Source organism: the organism of the source record quoted next, unplaced genomic scaffold (assembly GCF_019419815.1).
Source record: "Pyrus x bretschneideri cultivar Hongxiangsu unplaced genomic scaffold, Pyrus_bretschneideri_v1 Contig4, whole genome shotgun sequence".
In the NCBI taxonomy this organism is placed as follows: domain Eukaryota; kingdom Viridiplantae; phylum Streptophyta; class Magnoliopsida; order Rosales; family Rosaceae; genus Pyrus; species Pyrus x bretschneideri.
Window position 1 is genome coordinate 7,141,108 of NW_025999723.1, and position 19,519 is coordinate 7,160,626.

General features: G+C 39.2%; 2 protein-coding genes, 2 non-coding genes and 2 pseudogenes across 4 annotated transcripts; 3 read left to right on the plus strand and 3 right to left on the minus strand.

Moving 5' to 3' along the window:
- The first annotated feature begins 1,647 nt into the window (after positions 1-1,647).
- LOC125469012 lies at positions 1,648-1,780 on the plus strand (annotated as a pseudogene).
- An 831-nt stretch (positions 1,781-2,611) lies between these two features.
- LOC125468770 lies at positions 2,612-3,657 on the minus strand (annotated as a pseudogene).
- Positions 3,658-4,288: 631 nt separating this feature from the next.
- Positions 4,289-4,405, plus strand: LOC125469004. Its single transcript, XR_007251332.1, has one exon. It is a non-coding gene; the product is annotated as a U5 spliceosomal RNA (small nuclear RNA).
- A 499-nt stretch (positions 4,406-4,904) lies between these two features.
- Positions 4,905-6,705, minus strand: LOC108865656 (3-ketoacyl-CoA synthase 19). Its single transcript, XM_018642873.2, has one exon. It carries the CDS (start codon positions 6,620-6,622, stop codon positions 5,207-5,209), a length of 1,416 nt encoding a protein of 471 aa, XP_018498389.2. The 5' UTR covers positions 6,623-6,705; the 3' UTR covers positions 4,905-5,206.
- An 880-nt stretch (positions 6,706-7,585) lies between these two features.
- Positions 7,586-7,703, plus strand: LOC125469011. The gene has a single exon (XR_007251337.1). It is a non-coding gene; the product is annotated as a U5 spliceosomal RNA (small nuclear RNA).
- A 9,888-nt stretch (positions 7,704-17,591) lies between these two features.
- Positions 17,592-18,675, minus strand: LOC125468771. Its single transcript, XM_048565227.1, has 2 exons — positions 18,163-18,675; positions 17,592-18,062 (listed from the first exon to the last, which is right to left on the minus strand). Exons 1-2 carry the CDS (start codon positions 18,673-18,675, stop codon positions 17,592-17,594), a joined length of 984 nt encoding a protein of 327 aa, XP_048421184.1.
- Positions 18,676-19,519: the final 844 nt, after the last annotated feature.

Sequence of the window (19,519 nt, forward strand, 5' to 3'; positions counted from 1 at the left end):
CAATTCTCATCCGAAAATGGTATGATGAATTTGATGGTATTATTAGGTTGGATTGAGGTAAAAGAAATATATGAATGCTTGTACGAAAATTTGGTTATTAAAACTCAATAGGGAAATTGCCTGGACAGATAGGATATTCCTCAACTTACTAGCACTACCATTAATGTTGAAACTCTCATGTAGCTTAGGATACTACAACAACAATAAAATGTTATCGGCGGTATAAAATCTAGAACGCCACTGTGCTTCATTTTATGCCAAGACTTTCATTAGCTTCAAGTATTCTATATCTTTTCTTAAAGCTTATTTCCAAATCCTAAGTGTAGCTTAGAATACTAATTAAAAAAAACCAATATATGTGCATCCTTATTTGTTTTATAAACTAAATGCTCTTCTAATATTCTAGTCCACGTTCTGTAATTGGTGACAATGAAATCCTTGATTCCTAATTTCTTTGAAAAACAATTTGTTGTTATAATCAAGTGAACCATGCGCTTTTTGCTAAATACGAAAAAGGAAATGGAAATAGCTAAACGATGTTTTGTTTTCTACTAAAAGAAAATATATTGGTCAGACCATAATATAAAATGACGTTACATTGCTATTTGTTTGCCGTGTAAATTTGTATTGACAAACATATCAAAACGACGTTAACAATTATGTAATTTTCCTGTCAATAATATCAAATATTATGGAGGACATGTATACTTGTTAATACTGAATGGGTCAAACCAACGAGCTTTTGAGATGATTTTATATTAAATTTGCTCTTAGGTCCATAATTCTTGGAAGGTATGTAAGCTCATAGTGGGCCTTTTTCGTCCCACGACCATACGGCCTTGAGCCCAAAATTTGATGTGCATCATCAGCTACTAGTGACTGTTTTGCTGTGATTTTTAACTTCAGGTTTCATGTTTCTTGGAGCAAATAATGACCAATGATGAAATTGAGTCATAGCTTAGGTATACTGCATCTTCTTCAGCAGGACAATTCCCATGAAACTGATCTCCTTTATAGTCATTTTTACTCATAGGTTGGAAATGTAACTAGACATCGATTATCAAATCTAATACCAATTTGAAACGAACATATGTTGGAAAAAAGAACGAACACATGTACTAGCTCTAGGAAATCTCCTTCCTTTGGAATCCAATCAATTGAAAATTTCAATTTTTGGATAACATATGTAATGTCATATTTCTCACGTATTGATAACTTGTTTGGAAGTGCTTTTAAAATAATTAAAATGTTTTTAAATCACTAAAAACGTTTCAGACCATTTTTGACAAAAAATTTGAAAGTGTTTTTGTGATAAAAAAACCACTTGCATTTCTATTAAATATTTCATACCATAAGTGCTTTACAAGGAAGCATTTTCAAATGGGCTATAAGTCTTCAACACAATTCTTGTCAACTAATTTCCACTTAGGTTCGCAATCAAGGCCTGATTTCATATAAGAAATGACAAAGGAACTTGCAAGCTCAGAGTTTTGGACTGGAGCTGATCTTTCAATGGCCAAAGAGTTTTGGTGGGAATAGCTAAAAATAGACCGAAGGTTCTGAGGGATTTGAGCAAAAAAATTGGGAGTTAGCAAAGGAGTGGAAGCCAAACTATTTGTCCCACACCCGCCACAGGGGGAAAGAACTATCTACCTTCGCTCATATAAAATATTGTAGGCTGCGGAAGACTATTCTTTCGCCTTTTACTAAAGAATACCGTGTGCTCGTCACTTTAAGTGGTATACGTCAATTTTTGAAGGGCGCACCTCTATTGGTGCACCTAAATCTCAGTATTTAAATTGTAAAAGTTTAGCTTGTATTTTCTTTAACTGTTACCCTTTATGCCCTGGAAATAAACGGTTGTCTTGTCCTTGAAAATTTAGAGTAATCTCCATAGGTCAAGCCAAATATCACTTGTTAAAGGGGAGGAAAACGAGGTGTGCTGCTGCTGAGGTTGGAATATGTAGTGTTTTCTTATTTTTATTACAAGTGATATTCTGGAGGAAAGAAACCGGTAGTCAATGGCTTGCTTTGCTGTGGAGCTGGGTGTATACCGCCACGTCAATGAACGCTGGCGGCATGCTTAACACATGCAAGTCGGACATGAAGTGGTGATTCCAGTGGCGGTTTTCTCTAACTATGAGAGTAATGTACTACTTGTGGTAAATGTAGTACTAGCAAGGGGAATACAAATATATCAAAAAGATAGTTTGCTAGCAAAGGAAATACTGATATAGATCATGGCCTCACATCTAGAAAATTAATGAACTCTTATTTTTATTAAAAAAAAAAAAAAAAAAAAAAAAAAAAAAAAGAAGCCCTGGAACACCTGATCGATCAGGGTTTATTTATGAGATACATCCAGACTGCAGGGCTTCAAATACTTCATACAAACTTCAAACAACCACACTTCTCCACAAGGTAAAAGAAAAACGCAAACTTATTAAGTGCTGAAAAATCAAACAACTAACAAAAATGCTATTCTTACCGCATTTTTCACCAAATATTTTACCATTTTTCTAAAAGAAATGAGACCCATATGAGTTGGTGGGTCCTACTTCCATTAGAGAAATGATACAAATGTAATATGAAAAATGTTGTAAGTGTAGCATTACTCAATAACTAACATGGACATGTCAAACCTAACAAAGCCTAGATCATCATCATGTATCCAGCCATACTTCTCCATGAACGGATTGACTTGGTTTAGATCCCTAGGGTAACTATCTATGCAGTCTTTCCACACATTGACATCATCCAAGTCCTTCATCACTTCCCACACAATATTGTTGCACTTAAAACCAGCTCCAAATCCACTCATCAGAATCATGTTCCCCTTCTTAAGCCTCTTCTTTGCCTCCATGTATCCCAAAGCGTACCAAAATCCGGCCCCTGATGTGTTTCCGAACCGGTGAAGTGCCATTCTTGACGGCTCAACGTCATAATCACTTAGCCCTAAGCTCTTCCCAATCCCATCTATGATTGCTCTTCCACCAGGGTGAATACAGAAGTGCTCTATTCCTGTCTTGAGATTCAACCGTAGTCCCCCATCTGCTTTTGGCTTTTGGCTTATAATACTAGTTCTAATATTGTTAAGCCTAGAGGCCACCAGATACCTAAGTATTTCTCTTAGTGGAAGTATTTTTGGTGCTAGAACTTGGAGGTTCTTTGTAAAACCCTGAGTTGCAGCTTTTAGTAGGTTTTTGGTAAGGCGGAAACCTCGATTGCCACTCTCATCTTCTACCTGTATGCAACAGTTATATGCTTCATCGTTCGAGCCGGTGTGCATTCGTACCAAATGATTTAATTTCAGCTTGGCTTGGTGCTTTAGGCTTCGGTTGTTCGTGAGCAGCATCGCGCACCCTCCCGAGCGGAAGAGACAGTTTGTGAGCATCATGGATTTTTCTACGCCGCAATACCAATGAGGAGCCAACGATTCCGTGCTTACAACGATGGCATACGGCCTTGAGCCCAAAATTTGATGTGCATCATAAGCTACTAGTGACTGTTTTGCTATGATTTTTAACTTCAGGGTTCATGTTTCTTGCAGCAAATAATGACCGATGATGAAGATGAGTCATAGCTTAGGTATATTGCATCTTCTTCAGCAGGACAGTTCCCATGAAACTGATCTCCTTTATAGTCATTTTTACTCATAGTTTGAAACGAACATATATATGCTGGAAAAAAAAAAAAAACGAACACATGCAGCTAGGAAATCTCCTTCCTTTGGAATCCAATCAATTGAAAAATTCAATTTTTGGATAACATATGTAGTGTCATAGTTCACATATATTGATAACTTATTTGGAAGTGCTTTTAAAATAACTAAAATGTTTTTAAATCACTAAAAACATGTCAGACCATATTTGACAAAATAATTTGAAAATGTTTTTGTGATAAAAAAAAGCACTTGCATTTCTATTAAATATTTCATACCATAAGGGCTTTATAAGGAAGCATTTTCAAATGGGCTATAAGTCTTCAACACAATTCTTGTCAACTAATTTCGACTTAGGTTCGCAATCAAGGCCTGGTTTCATATAAGAATTGACAAAGGAACTTGCAAGCTCAGAGTTTTGGACTGGAGCTGATCTTTCAATGGGCAAAGAATTTTGGTGGGAATAGCTAAAAATAGACCAAAGGTTCTGTGGGATTTGAGCAAAAAAATTGGGAGTTAGCAAAGAAGTGGAAGCCGAACTATTTGTCCCACACCCGCCACAGGGGCAAAGAACTATCTACCTTCGCTCATATAAAATATTGTAGGCTGCGGAAGATTAACTTACGGAATCATGCGTTGAGCATAAAGCGAACTATTCTTTCGCCTTTTACTAAAGAATACCGTGTGCTCGTCGCTTTAAGTGGTATACACTTATTTTTTAAGGGAGCACCACTGTCGGTGCACCTAAATCTCAGTATTTAAATTGTAAAAGTTCAGCTTGTATTTTCTTTAGCTGTTACCCTTTAGGCCCGGGAACTAAACAGTTGTCTTGTTCTTGAAAATTTAGGGTAATCTCCACAGGTCATACAAGCCAAATATCACTTGTTAAAGTGAAGGAAATACGAGGTGTGCTGCTGCTGAGGTTGGAATATGTAGTGTTTTCTTATTTTTATTACAAGTGATATTCTGGGGGAAAGAAACCGGTAGTCAATGGCTTGCTTTGCTGTGGAGCTGGGTGTATACCACCACGTTAATGAACGCTGGCGGCATGCTTAACACATGCAAGTCGGACATGAAGTGGTGTTTCCAGTGGCGGTTTTCTCTAACTATTAGAGTAATGTACTACTTGTGGTAAATGTAGTACTAGCAAAGGGAATACAAATATATCAAAAAGAGAGTTTGCTAGCAAAGGAAATACTGATATAGATCTAGAAAATTAATGAACTCTTATTTTTATTAAAAAAAAAAAAAACCTGGAATACCTGATAGATCAGGGTTTATTTATGAGATACATCCAGACTACAGGGCTTGAAAAACTTCATACAAACTTCAAACAACCACACTTCTCCACAAGATAAAAGAAAAACGCAAACTTATTAAGTGCTGAAAAATCAAATAACTAATAAAAATGCTATTCTTACCGCATTTTTCATACCAAATATTTTACCATTTTTCTAAAAGATATGAAACCCACATGAGTTGGTGGGCCTACTTCTATTAGAGAAATGATATAAATGGAATATGAAAAATGTTATAAGTGTAGCATTACTCAATAGCGAATAGGGACATGTCAAACCTAACGAAGCCTAGATAATCATCATTGATCCAGCCATACTTCTCCATGAACGGATTGACTTGGTTTAGATCCCTAGGGTAACTATCTATGCAGTCTTTCCACACATTGACATCATCCAAGTCCTTCATCACTTCCCACACAATATTGTTGCACTTAAAACCAGCTCCAAATCCACTCATCAGAATCCTGTTCCCCTTCTTAAGCCTCTTCTTTGCCTCCATGTATCCCAAAGCGTACCAAAATCCAGCCGCCGATGTGTTTCCGAACCGGTGAAGCGCCATTCTTGACGGCTCAACGTCATAATCACTTAGCCCTAAGCTCTTCCCAATCCCATCTATGATTGCTCTTCCACCAGGGTGAACACAGAAGTGCTCTATTCCTGTCTTGAGATTCAACCCTAGTCCCCCAGCTGCTTTTGGCTTTTGGCTTGTAATACTAGTTCTAATATTGTTAAGCCTAGAGGCCACCAGATACCTAAGTATTTCTCTTAGTGGAAGCATTTTTGGTGCTAGAACTTGGAGGTTCTTTGTAAAACTCTGAGTTGCTGCTTTTACTAGGTATTTGGTAAGGCGGAAACCTCGATTTCCACTCTCATCTTCTACCTGTATGCAACAGTTATATGCTTCGTCGTTCGAGCCGGTGTGCATTCGTACCAAATGGTTTAATTTCAGCTTGGCTTGGTGCTTTAGGCTTCGGTTGTTCGTGAGCAGCATCGCGCACCCTCCCGAGCGGAAGAGACAGTTTGTGAGCATCATGGATTTTTCTACGCCGCAATACCAATGAGGAGCCAACGATTCCGTGCTTACAACGATGGCATTCGCATTCTTGTGAGACTTGAACAAGTTTTGTACAACGTCAATGGCAATGAGGCTCGCACTGCAGCCCATTCCCGAGAGGTTGAAGCTCTTGATGTCGTCCCTCATCTTGTAACGATTCACTATACGTGACGATAGGGAGGGTGCAGGGGAGAACATCGACACATTGACGACAAGAATGTCGATTTGCGACGGAGAAATTGAGGTAGCCCGAGCGAAAAGCTTGTCCAGCGCGTCAAAGATGATGCCATCCATCTCCACAAGTTCATCTTCTAGGGTTGCAGTTTCTTCTCGGCCTTGGATGATGTTTCTTGCGCAGTAAGTTTCCTCGCCAATGCCCGAATGGGTAATAGTTTTCAAGAGAAACCTGAATTCTTCCAGTGCCAAATTCCTGTTCCGCATGACGATTTTAACGCATGAATCAGTGCTGAGCTTCATGTCGTCTGGTGGCATGTGGCACTCGTAGGCCAGCAAATAGCATGCCTGGTCTCTCCTTCTGAGAAGTAACTTACAGAGGCAGGAGAAACCATAGAAAAGAGCCAGCAAACACGTTGCCATCAGGATCCCCATGTGAGAGAGAGAGAGAGAGAGAGAGAGAGAGAGAGAGTTTAGAATTGGGAAGTGTCAAATGATCTGTTGCATGTATGCAGCTTTCAACGATCTATTTCTCTTATAAATAGATGTTTAAAAAAGAGCTGGAGTATAATGTAGTAGGCCTCATTAAGCTGTATAGTTAGGTAGTAGTTCGGCCAACCACTAATAATAATTAGTAGGATAAGAAGGCATTGACATTTAGCACCTTTTATGCCTAGAGAAATTTTTCAGTGTGCCAGAACATGACTCGGGATACTAAATATTATAATATAAGTGTTTATTTATTTTTTATTTTTTTTTTAAGTATCCAACCATTTGTGTTATAACACTTAATATACCAAACCATGTTCCAACACTGAAAAATCTCTTATATACAAGTTGCCGTGTGTTAGCTTTCTCCACTCAAATATTGTGTGGACTAGTCTTTTTTTCATTGAATAAGGTATTTTTCTTATCATTTTTTTTAACAAATTAAGGGATTGAACAATGCATGGGAAATGTCTTATTCATGAAAACTTGGCTCGGGACTTACAATTTTAATCATGGAGCTAGGTCGTTTGTTCTCTCGGGTTTGATTGGAGATCACTCATTAGACTCTGTGTACGTTTTGCAAGAAATTTTTAAATTCTTGGGTTCAAAATGAGAATTGATTTAATGTTAATTTGGGGTGACAATTTCAGATACGTCACATTACACGACTTAAAACCTGCACATATATGAAACTCGTTGTATACACAGTTAAAATTGTTAAAATAATATTATATTTAGTGAAATGACGACTTTTCTCATACATTTTTTTATGAATGTATTGACACAATCTCTGAGTTTTGGACTTTGTGGTGGGCATAATTGCCGCATAAGTCCCACATCAACCAGAGGAGCCAGCTATCTAGTGGCACCAGTATAAATCAAGGCAGCATGTGACTAATTTAAGTACGGAGCTATGCATTGAGCACAAAGTGAATTATTCTTTCGCTTTTTACTAAAGAATAATGTATGCTCTTTGCTATAAGTGGCATAATTCTATTTTTGTAGGGGCGCATTTTTGTGGGTGCCTCTATCAATTCAAGTAGTAAGATTTAATTTTTTTACATTTGTTATAAGATATCCGAAAAGAGAATTGTTATTAGCACTTCAAATTTCTCATTCTACATTTTAAATTTGTTATATTTAGAAAGAAAAATACACTTGTGAGGAGTTGCGAATGAGATTTTTGGAGTGTCAATAACATTTCCCATCCGAAAATGGTATGATGAATTTGATGGTTTTATTAGGTTGGATTGAGGTAAAAGAAATATATGAACACTTGTACGAAAATTTGGTTATTAAAACTCAACAGGGAAATTGCCTTGACGGATAGGATATTCCTCAACTTACTAGCACTGCCATTAATGTTGAAACTCTCATGTAGCTTAGGATACTACAACAACAATAAAATCTTATCTCACTAAGTGAGATCGGCTGTATAAATCCTAGGACGCCACTGTACTTGATTTTGTGCCAAGACTTTCATTAGCTTCAAGTATTCTATGTCTTTTCTTCAAGCTTATTTCCAAGTACTAAGTTAGCTTAGAATACTAATAAATAAAAAAAACCAATATATGTGCATCCTTATTTGTTTTATAAACTAAATACTCTTCTAATATTCTAGTCCACGTTCTGTAATTGGTGACAATGAAATCCTTGATTCTTGATTTCTACGAAAAACAAATTGTTGTTATAATCAAGTGAACCATGCGGCTTTTTGCTAAATACGAAAAAGGAAATGGAAATAGCTAAACGATGTTTTGTTTTCATCCGCTTATCATTTCTCTACTAAAAGGAAATACCTTGGTCATACCACAATATAAAATAACGTTACGTTGCTATTTGTTTGCCATGTAAATTTGTATTGACAAACATATCAAAAGCACGTTGACAATTATGTAATTTTTATGTCAATAATATAAATATTATGGAGGACAGTGGCGAATCCAAGATTTTTCGGAGGAAGGGGCGAACTTAAAATAATGCAAGGTTAAAGAAAAATGGCAACAACTAAATCGTTTTATATAGTAATGTCTTCCATAATTAATCAATACAAACAAATTACAATTGTTGCCGGTGAGGTTTTATGTCATGAAATCGTCGCATAATAGGCTCATTATCAATAAAAGAAAATACATATTTCACAATGTAAACATCGATTGTCGCTAACCTTTCTTGGCATGATGAGGTCTCTAGGTTGACAAGGATCAATTTGAAGATAGTGTCTATGAATTGCTTCACTATAATTAGGTGGATAATCAAGCATTCGATGTCTATGTGCAGGGTCTGCAGGAAGATTAGCCAATATTTCATCAAACTCAGTGGCCTCACTTTGTTATGACCTACTTGGAATATTTGAAGGAGGACTTCTTGGAATATTTGAAGGAGGAGGAGGAGGACTACTCGGAATATTTAAAGGAGAAGGACTACCCAAAATGTTTGAAGGTGGATTTAAGCATTGTTTCTTATAGTATCGTTCCATCACGTAATTGTAAAATGGAAAGAAATAAAAATTCTTAGACTCTTAATCCTAAAGTAGACTATACTATAGTATGCATAATAACTAATCCAATCAACCAACAATTCAATTAATCAATACCAATAAACATACAAATTATTCAATAAATAAAAATTCAATTCAACTAATCATATTCATATGAATACAACTAATCAATTCAACTAATCATCAAGATTCAAGAATTCAAATTTTAATTTTCACCCTAAAAAATAATTTCATAATTTCATATCAATAATCATAGAAGATAACCATATTAGTGCATTACCATATGATTCTATACCAATTAAACGAAACTTGTATTAAATAATTAATTAGGGTTAGGGATTATACTGGTTGGCTTGGCTACTGGGGATTTTGGGGAGCAGCTTTGCTCTCTCTCTCTCTCTGTCTTGATTGGTGAACGGCACGGGACGGGAGGGATAGGAAGTAAAGGGGAACCCCGGGGGGGGGGGGGGGTGGGGGGCTTTATAATATTTTTTGTTTAATTCAAATATACAAAACGGTGCCGTTTTGTTTTAAAATTTTTAATTTTTTTACCAGACCCAAAACGACGTCGTTTTGGCCTGGATTTAAAAAAAAAAAAAAAAAAATTAACAACAATCTGCTGCTGCTGCGCGCAGCAGAACAGATTGCCCAGCAAAAATAGAGGAGAAGATGAACCAGGGTTTTCCGGCGAGGCGCAATGGGAGTGGCTAACCTAGCTCTCCAGTGGTGTTTCCTGGCGAGGGGAGTGACGGCCGCCACTCCTCGCCCTCACATGGCTTCGCCACTAATGGAGGACATGCATACTTGTTAATATTGAATGGTCAAACCAACTAGCTTTTGAGATGATTTTATAGTAAATTTGCTCTTAGGTCCATAATTCTTGGAAGATATGTAATCTCATAGTGGGCCTGTTTCGTCCCACGACCATACGGCCTTGAGCCCAAATTTTGATGTGCATCATAAGCTACTAGTGACTATTTTGCTGTGATTTTTAACTTCAGGGTTCATGTTTCTTGCAGCAAATAATGACCGATGATGAAGATGAACCATAGCTTAGGTATATTGCATCTTCTTCAGCAGGACAATTCCCATGAAACTGATATCCCTTATAGTCATTTTTACTTATACGTTAGAAATCTAACTAGACATCGATTATCAAATCTGTTGATGCACAAAACCAGCGAGGACTTTAGTACAACAGAAAGTGTCAAGTTTGTGACCTTCGCCAGATTGCTCCGGTCATTAATGTGGATAAGTATGTAAAGATATAGAGATAGGGAAGCAAACACAAGATGCACGTGGTTCAACTAGATTGGCTACGTCCACATAGTAGAGGAGTTCTTATTAATTGAGAAGGGTTTACACAAATACATAGGTTCAAGTTCTCATTTAGTGAGTTCTAGTGCATAGTTTAATACAAATGACATTAGGGATTATTGTGGGAGAATGATCCCCTTTTATAGAAGAGAGTTTCTAGTTTTGTTATGACATTGACACGTGTCGTACTATGATTGGCCTCTGATATCGACACGTGTTGCGCTGTGATTGGCCTCTGATATCGAAACGTGTCGCGTTGTGATTGGCCTCCTGGTTGGAGGGAAACTCTTGTGGGTCCTTGATGGTATACTGTTGACCGGTGCTCAATAGTTTTGAGATTGGTCAAGTATGGTACAAACAATGCTCCCTTAAGTTCCCGAGTGAGGGAAACTCCTCGGTTGGGGACTTACAAGATCCAAGCCATTGAGTAATCACAAAACTTCTAAGTTCTGAAGGGTGACATCATTTTCATTTGCCTTTGTCCCATAAGTAGATGTAGCCTCTTCTCTGGAAGTATTTTTCCTCCATCCAGGAATGGTATCTTTAGCTGATGTTGATGCACAAGGTAATGTATCATTTTCATTTGAAGCTTACTTGTAGTTTTAGGCTTTGTCAAGTGCGATATGAACCCTATAATACGGGTCTCCCAAGTCTCTGAGCGAGGAGATCTACCGAAAGAGGTTACAGACAAGGTAAGTAATCAGAGTTCCAAGCAATCAGCCTTAGATTGGAAGTTTGATCTCGGGTTCTAGCTTATTGTTCTCCTTCTCCTTGTCTTTCATTCAGTAACAGGGACAAAGAGAATGATAGGGAGAAGAGATGATATGAGATACTCTTATTTTCGAAGAAGTAACGGATGAATCGACGCGTGCTTTGTTGTACTTGTTGACTTTCCACAAGCTTATTCTTGAACTGGGCTGGAGGGTTTTCCAGTTTCCTCTAAAGTAGCGAGCAGACTCCAGAATTTGAGGGTTAAAACAAGTCCGTCAAATCTGGAGTATATTTGATCCTGATAATATGGATACTTCTGTTGTTGACAAAGTAATGGATGTTCTTCGGCGACGGTGCTAGCAAAAGGTTGTTGAAGCTTCTCGATCTCTTCAATTAAAGCAATGATGCTGAGCTTGGATTTGACTTAGACTCCTCCGTCTGGATTGTGCGATTTTACAGGAAGGGCATCGTGCTATAGTGATATGTTCCAGCTCATCGTTGAACCTTCTGCTTCAATCTTTTGTATAGCAGAAGTGGTGCATAACCTTTGCATTTAAATGGTCCTTCAAAGCTCTACTTCTCAGCGACTCATCCATGCTTGGCGACTTCAATGTAAAGAGCCAATATCATACCAACTATTCTAAGGTATTTGCCAAAGGAATTCGTGACCTTGACAACAATTGAAGATGAGTACTCGAGAGCAATGCTAGGCAATCAACCATGCAAAGGTTCCGGGCAATCAGTTCTGGATTGAAAGTTTGATTTCAGGTTCCGACTGATTGTTTCCTTTCTCCTTGTCTTGCATGTAAAAGCAAAGGCAAAGGAAAAGACAGGGGAAAAACATGATATGGGATACTCTTGCTTTTGACCCTGATGATATGAGATACTCTTGCTCTGGCGTGACTCGTTTGTGGAAGTATTATCCACCGGATGGGGGAAGGGATGCCTTTTTTATTCTTAAGCAAGCAATCTTGTTGGGGATCTGGTTCTCGAGATTCAGAGAGCAGTGCCTCTTCGATTTTTTAGCAAGCAATCTTGTGGGGAGTGCTTTCTCGGATGTGAGGAAAGGTTGGGCATTTTTGCAAGTCTACTTTGCCACGAAGCACAAGGGTTGACACACATACGGATTTTCCAGTTATCAAGCAGTGATGATGTTCCTTTACCTTTGTGGGTAATAGTAGGGTAGTTGGACCTTCAAATTTACGTGTCTTAACTTTTTCAGGGTTCTTTGGCAAAGTTATCCTTGGTATCCGAAGAACTGATGTCGCGTGTGAAGATTTAATAAATTTTACTCAGGAAAATCTGCTTCTCAAAATTCAGAGAGTGGTGCCTCTTCGATTTTTGAACAAACGGCCTTGTTGCCCTTTCTTTTATAAGGGCACCAATTGTGTTCAAAAAGTACGTTCAGAGAGTTAATGCTTGTAGGATTTCCTCCCTTATTTTCATACTTCAGGGATTTATTGGACCTATTTTTCCTTCATGATTTCTGAAAATGTCTGGCCCATCCGACCGTTGTTTTGACTTAAATGTTGGTGAAGAGGTGACTATGTCTTCTCAAGACAACATATGGCGCCCATCCTTTTTATCCCCTACTAGTCCTTTTACTGTTGAGGATTCTACGATGAAGAATGACATGACCGCTACGGTGGTAGCTAAGAATCTTCTCACTCCCAAAGATAACAGACTACTTTCCAGCTGGTCCAATGAGTTGGTTGTTAAGGATTCTCTGGCTTTCAGTGTTCAGTGTGCGGGTTCAGTGTCTAATATGGCTCAACGCCTATTTGCTCGAACCCGCCAAGTTGAATCATTGGAGACTGAAGTTATAAGTCTCAAACATGAGATTAGAGGGCTCAAGCACAAGAATAAACAGTTGCACAGGCTCGCATATAGCTATGCTACAAGTATGAAGAGAAAGCTTGACCAATTACAAGAATTCGAGGGTCAGATTTTAATTGATCATCAGAGGTTTGTGAGTTTGTTCGAAAGACATTTATTGCCTTCGTCCTCTAGGGCTATACCATGTACTGAAGCTCTAAATGATCAACTTCCAGTGCCTCATCTTTCTGGGGTTCTGCCCAGTACTGAGGCTCCAAGTGATCACCCTCTCGTGCCTCATATCTCTGGGGCTTTGCCGAGTGCTGAGACTTATCATAAGCAACCTTTGTGAAGGTCCCTTCTTGTTTGTTTGTTTTGATTCATGTGTATGCACATATTTGTAATTTATCGAATATATCAATAAATAAGATTTACTTCATTCAACGTGTTGTGTTAAATACACCAAGGCATCCTTCACTAAGTTCTTTAAATTTTTTTTTTGTTGAAGTTTGCATGTTGAAACTTCGTGGGTGGATCCTGTAGGTTGAAATAGTGCTCCCTTAATTTCCCGAATGAGGAAAACTTCTCAGTTAGGGACTTGAAAAATCCAAGTCACTGAGTAGTCGTGAAACTTTCGAGTACCGAGGTGTAGTAGTATATGGTAGGAGTCCCCCAAGTCTTTGGGCTAGGAGTTGACAAAGGAGGTGTCTTGTGAGTAGCCTAATTGTCAAAATAAGCACATGGCTCATCAATCTACAAATAAATAATTTGTTCAGTTATGTGGTAAGTCACATGTGGCATAGTTAAAGGCAATCACACGACACTAGGCAGCACGTTAAGGTTGCACAAATAAAATCCTAATTAAACATGTGTGATGTGACTAAGATTAGTGAAATTCGAGTTATGGATTTGGAAAGCATTCTTAGCATAATAATCTTAACATGATGAATGTAGGGATAATACACACATATATATACATGAATAAACTACACATATATATACTGCATAACCCTGTATTGTGTACCGTGCCCTAACATTCAAATAATGAAAATAAATGGTTTGATTAGAAGACATCATGTGTTGTGGCATAATCATGTGATAAAATCATTAATCAATATAAATGGTGTAGTGGGTGTAAAGAATGAAGAGGATTTCAGGCGAATGTGACCAGTAGTTGAACGTTACGATAATAGAAGTGTTATCCGAAAGTACCATGATGAGATGGATGAGTACCAACAAAGAGGTGAAACCTTCGTCCTTACAGTTGATGCTAGTAGTGAAGATGACTCTGATAATGAGGCTAGTGTCGGTGAGTAATCTCGGGAAAGTGAGGATGGTTCTTGAGATACCGAGGATGGTGGCGATGACGATGCAGTTGAAACGCAGAGTAATATTGTCAGGGGTTCGGCCTTAGATGAGGATGACTCATAGTGCCTTCTTTTTCTGCATGTATTCTGAATGTACTAGTTTGTTGTTTATGTGGCACGTGCCATGTTGTAAGCCTGAAGGTTGCTTATTTATGTATGTTTATGACTTTGTATTATGCACTTTGATGTTAATTGCCAAGTATTTGTACTATCATTGATGAATGTTTGGCTATGTTTGAATAAATCCCTTATTTGGATATAATTCATTACTTGGGTATGATTGAACGAATACCCCATGGAGCTGTTCGTTTATTTGTATAGTCTTGTTGACATATACTTAGACTTTATTTTATGTTGGAAGCATTCGTATTGAAGCTTCAAACCTGAGCGTTTCAGTGATACGGATGTAAGGGAGTTAGGACTAAGTTGTCTAAATCACCTCTTTATTGAATTGATGCCAAATAGCCTTTATTACATAGGATGCCGAATGGCTGTAGCTCAACACTTGTACAGTGTAAGTCTACTTGTAATAATACTTCAAGTGATCAGCGTTCCATGGATGGCCAATGGTCTTGCTATCAGAGCTTCTGAGCTTGTAAGAGCCAGGGCAACTGATGCCAATAACTTTAAACGATCCATCCAATTTGGGCTGAGCATACCTTCACTCGGGACTCTGTTGTAGAGTAGTATTTTCTTCAATACCCAGTCCCCCACTTTGAAAGAGCGGGGTTTAACCCTTGAGTCATAGAAGTTATAGATGCGCTGCTTGTAGGCAACATTCCTCAAGTAAGCCTGGTTTCTGTGTTCCTCGACTAGATCCAAGTTGAGGGTGAGTTGTTTGTCATTTTCACTTTGCATGTAGTTCTGGACTCGGAACGTTACTTGCTTAAGCTCAATTGGGACAACGGCCTATGTACCAAAGGCAAGTGAGAATGGAGTTTCTCCTATTGAAGTCCGATATAAAGTACAGTATGACCAAAAAACTTGGGGTACAAATTCTGGCCAACAGCCTTTAGCCTTATCCAAGCTGGTTTTCAAAGTGCGCTTGATTATTTTGTTGATGGCCTCGACTTGTCCATTAAATTGGGGATGAGCTGGGGAGGCAAAACATAAGTTGATGTTAAACTTAGAGCAGAACATCTTGAACTTCTTGTTGTCGAATTGTCGCCCATTGTCAGTGACTATCGTATTGGGAATGCCGAATTTGCAAAGGATGTTTTTCTTTACGAAATCTTCTATTTTTACCGTGTTAATGGTTGCCAATGGTTCTACTTCGGCCCACTTTGTGTAGTAGTCAACTGCAATGATTGCATAACGGACCTTGCCCTTCTCTGCAGGCATTGGGCCGATCAAATCAAGTCCCTATTAGGCGAAGGGCCAAGGGCTGATTATAGCAGTAAGAGGCTCAGAAGGGAATGATGAATATTTGCGTAGCGTTGACACTTATCACATGAGCGGGATATTTTGATGGCATCTTGGTAGAGTGTTGGCTAGTAATACCCTTGGCTAAAAACCTTGTGTACTAGGGATCGAGATCCAACATGATCTCCGCAGACTCCTTCATGTATTTCCCGACGGACAATTTTCGCTTCCGCATGTGTGAGGCACCGTAAGTATGGTAGGTTAAAACCTCGCTTGTAAAGTTGGTCATTAATGATCAAGTAGCGAGTAAACTTGTATCGAATCTGCTTAGCTTGGACTTTATCATTTGGGAAGGTGTTATGAACAAGGAATTTATAAATCGGGGTGATCCAATTATCCTCCTGTTGCAAGTTGCACACTTCTGCGACCATAGTGTTTGGTGCTGTCAACAATTCGACATGAATTTTTCTCCCAATCTTGTCTTCCATTATTGAGGCGAGGCGAGCCAAAGCATCAGCATGACTGTTTACCTCTCAAGGGACTTGGGTGATCTCGTAGTGGAAGTGCTTGAGCAAAAGCTGCATTTGCACAAAATACGCTGCCATAAAGTTATCCTTAGCGTCAAAGTTGTTCGTAACATGGTTAACCACCAATTGGGAGTCACTGAAGATATCAATTTGTTTAACTCTAAGGTGTTTAGCCAAACGTAAGCCTGCTAAAAGGGCCTCATACTCGGCCTCATTGTTTGATGCCTTGAATTTGAAGCGAAGAGCATACTCCATTACCACTTTGTCAGGGGTAGTCAGGACTAATCTTGCTCCACAACCTTGTTGGTTGGATGAGCCGGAGTCCATACTGAGAGTGTTGGTTCTACCTTCCAAGCTTTCAAGGGTAACGAAGCCACTGCCTCAGGTGCAGGAGAAATGTCAATAGGATAAGTGAATTCGGCAATGAAATCTGCAACTGTTTGGCCCTTCTCAGCTGGCTTTTGGTGGTAGGAAATGTCAAACTCACCCAGTACTATCGCCCATTTGATCATTCACCCCGAAGTGTTAGGACTCTGAAGTATTTCTCAAATAGGGTGATTGGTAAGCACGATGATGGAGTCTGCTTGGAAGTAGGGGCGAAGTTTCCGAGCAAACATGACTAATGCTATAGCTAATTTCTCAATGTTGAAGTATCGTGTATCCGCATCTTATAGAGCATTGCTAGCGTAGTAGACAGGTCGTTCGATACTACCATCCCTTCAAATGAGGACAGAACTAACTGCTGAAGCCGAGACAGACAAATAGACAATTAAGGTGTCACCAACTTCAGGTTTGAAGGGTAGAAGGGCTTTACTCATGTACTCTTTGAGGTTCTTAAATGTTTCGGCACATTCATCAGTCCACGTAATGTACTTCTTACTTCCCTTAAGTGCTTTGAAAAAAGGAGTGCATTTGTCTGTGGCCTTAGAGATGAACCTGGTCAAGGCTGCCACCTTGCCAGTAAGGCTCAGGATGTCTTTTGAAGTTACCGGTTCTTTCATGTCAATGATTGCTTTGATCTTCTCGGGGTTAGCTTCAATGCCTCGTTGGCTAATCATGAAGCCCAAGAATTTTCCAGAACCCACGCCGAAGGCGTATTTGTTGGGCTTTAACCTCATTTGATACTTCTTTAGGATAGAGAAGGTTTCAGACAGGTTAGTGATGTGTTGGTCAGCGTGTTTGCTTTTGACTAACATATCATCAACATAAACTTCCATGTTCTTCCCAATATGTTCAGCGAACATCGAGTTGACTAATCTCTGATAAGTCACCCCTGCATTCTTTAGGTCGAATAGCATGACTTTATAGCAATATAGTCATCTGTCAGTAGTGAATGCCGTGTGTTCTTGGTCCGAAAGGTTCATGAGGATTTGGTTGTACCCTGAGTAAGCATCCATGAAGCTCAAGAGTTCACACCCTGCTGTAGAGTCTATAAGTCTATCAATGAGAGAAAGGGGAAAGTTATCCTTCGGGCATCTTTTGCTTAAGTCGATGTAGTTAACACACATTCTCCACAAGATCTTTTGAAGTAAGAGACTTTCTTTGGTCGGATTTTTCTTAACAAGGACCACATTTGCTACCCACATTGGATAATTGACTTCACGGACGAAGCCTATGCTTTTGAGTTTTTCAATTTCTGCCTTTATTGCCTCGTATCGTTCAGCATCATAAGATCTTTGCTTCTGTCTCACCGGCTTGGTCTTGGGATCAATACTCAAATGATGATAAATGATATCAGGAGAGATGTCTGGCATGTCTTCGTATGACCAGGCGAAGACTTCAGTGTTCTTTTGCAAAAAAAAAAAAAATCAATGCCAACCGAAGGGGTGGTGACAAAGTGATGCCAATCTTCACTATGCGGTCCGGATAATCTTTTGTGATAGAGACTTTCTCCAACTCTTCAGCAGGTTGTGCTTGCTGGGTGAAAGAATCATCTCGAGGATCGTCGGGTTGACTGTTACCACCGTGAAGATCCAAGTTGGCTTTGTTCAAGCTGGTCTTTATAACTTGGTCATGTATAAAAAGTGTTTCTTTGGGCACAAGCAAGTGTTGTTGCTTGACTGAAGTGTTGTAACATGATCGTGCACTAAGTTGATATCCTTTGATGTAACCGTTGCCATAGAGGGTTGGAAATTTCATCAACAACATATGTGTGGATACCATGGCCTCGAGACCATTGATGTCTGTGCACCCAAAGATGACATTGTATGCTGTTAGGCAGTCAACCACCAGGAAGTTAGTGGTGATAGTGGATATGTAAGCGTTTGTACTGATGGTGAAGGGTAAATGCACGCTCCCTAAAAGTTGCACGACATCATCGGAATAGCTTATCAGAGGAGAAACTAAGTGATCAAGCATGTGTTCAGCTATATTAAATGCCCTGAAAGCTTCAGCAAACATGATATTGACCGAAGCCCCCGTGTCTACCAGGATTCATCGTACATCAAAGTTGGCTATGTGAGCCTCCACGATCAGTAGGTCGTTGTGAGGGTGGGTGATACCTCTTTCTTCCTAAGGGTAGAAACATATTAGGTCCCAGTTAGGCTTTTATTACTTGCCTTCCCTGATGTCTTCTAGGTGAAACACTTAGTGGCCAGGCCTCAAAGTTCGTTCACTGTTTTTCATGGCCCTGTTGGAAGATTCAGATACGGGTGTGCCGCCGCTTATGAAATATATCACATTCACTTAGCGTTGGTTTTGAGGGTGAATGAGGAATTGATCAATTTTTCCTTCACGTGCTAAAGCTTTAATATGATCATGGAGGGTGATACACTTCTCGCCATTATGGCCATTATATTCGTGGTAGCAGCAAAACACACTCTTGTTCTTCATGGACTTGTAATCATGCTGCCTCAGTTTTAGCTTTGGTATCAGGTGAGCTATACTGGGGTAAATGGTCGCGCATGTGGCGTTCAAAGGTGTATACTTCTCATACCTCGGGGTAGGGCATGTCTTAACACGTGTTTAGCCCACTGCGTTGACTGCCTGAGGGCGGGCATTATCATGGCGATACCCTTGGTTATCACGATAGTGCCCCTTACTCTTCTTACTAAAATAAGACTGGTGAGGATGGAAATCTTTCATCTTGCCCTGAGGTTGATATGTCTGTTATCTTGGCAAAGCATTAAGCAAGGCAGGAAGGGGCGTCACTGCCATTTGGAAGGTTGAGGTCTTCTCATTTAGTTAGATTTGGCTCCCACTCCCCACTTGCTGATAAGGGATGGCTGTGGGGGGTTTCCCTTGA

What these genes read in the sequence shown, in the direction of transcription:
- LOC108865656 (XM_018642873.2), bottom strand. Translation starts at nt 6,622, where the DNA reads ATGGGGATCCTGATGGCAACGTGTTTGCTGGCTCTTTTCTATGGTTTC.
- LOC125468771 (XM_048565227.1), bottom strand. Translation starts at nt 18,675, where the DNA reads ATGTTTGCTGAAGCTTTCAGGGCATTTAATATAGCTGAACACATGCTT. An exon ending in CTGCTGAAGAGTTGGAGAAA is followed by an intron (nt 18,063 to 18,162) that starts GTCTCTATCACA and finishes TTTTTGCAAAAG; the next exon opens with AACACTGAAGTCTTCGCCTG.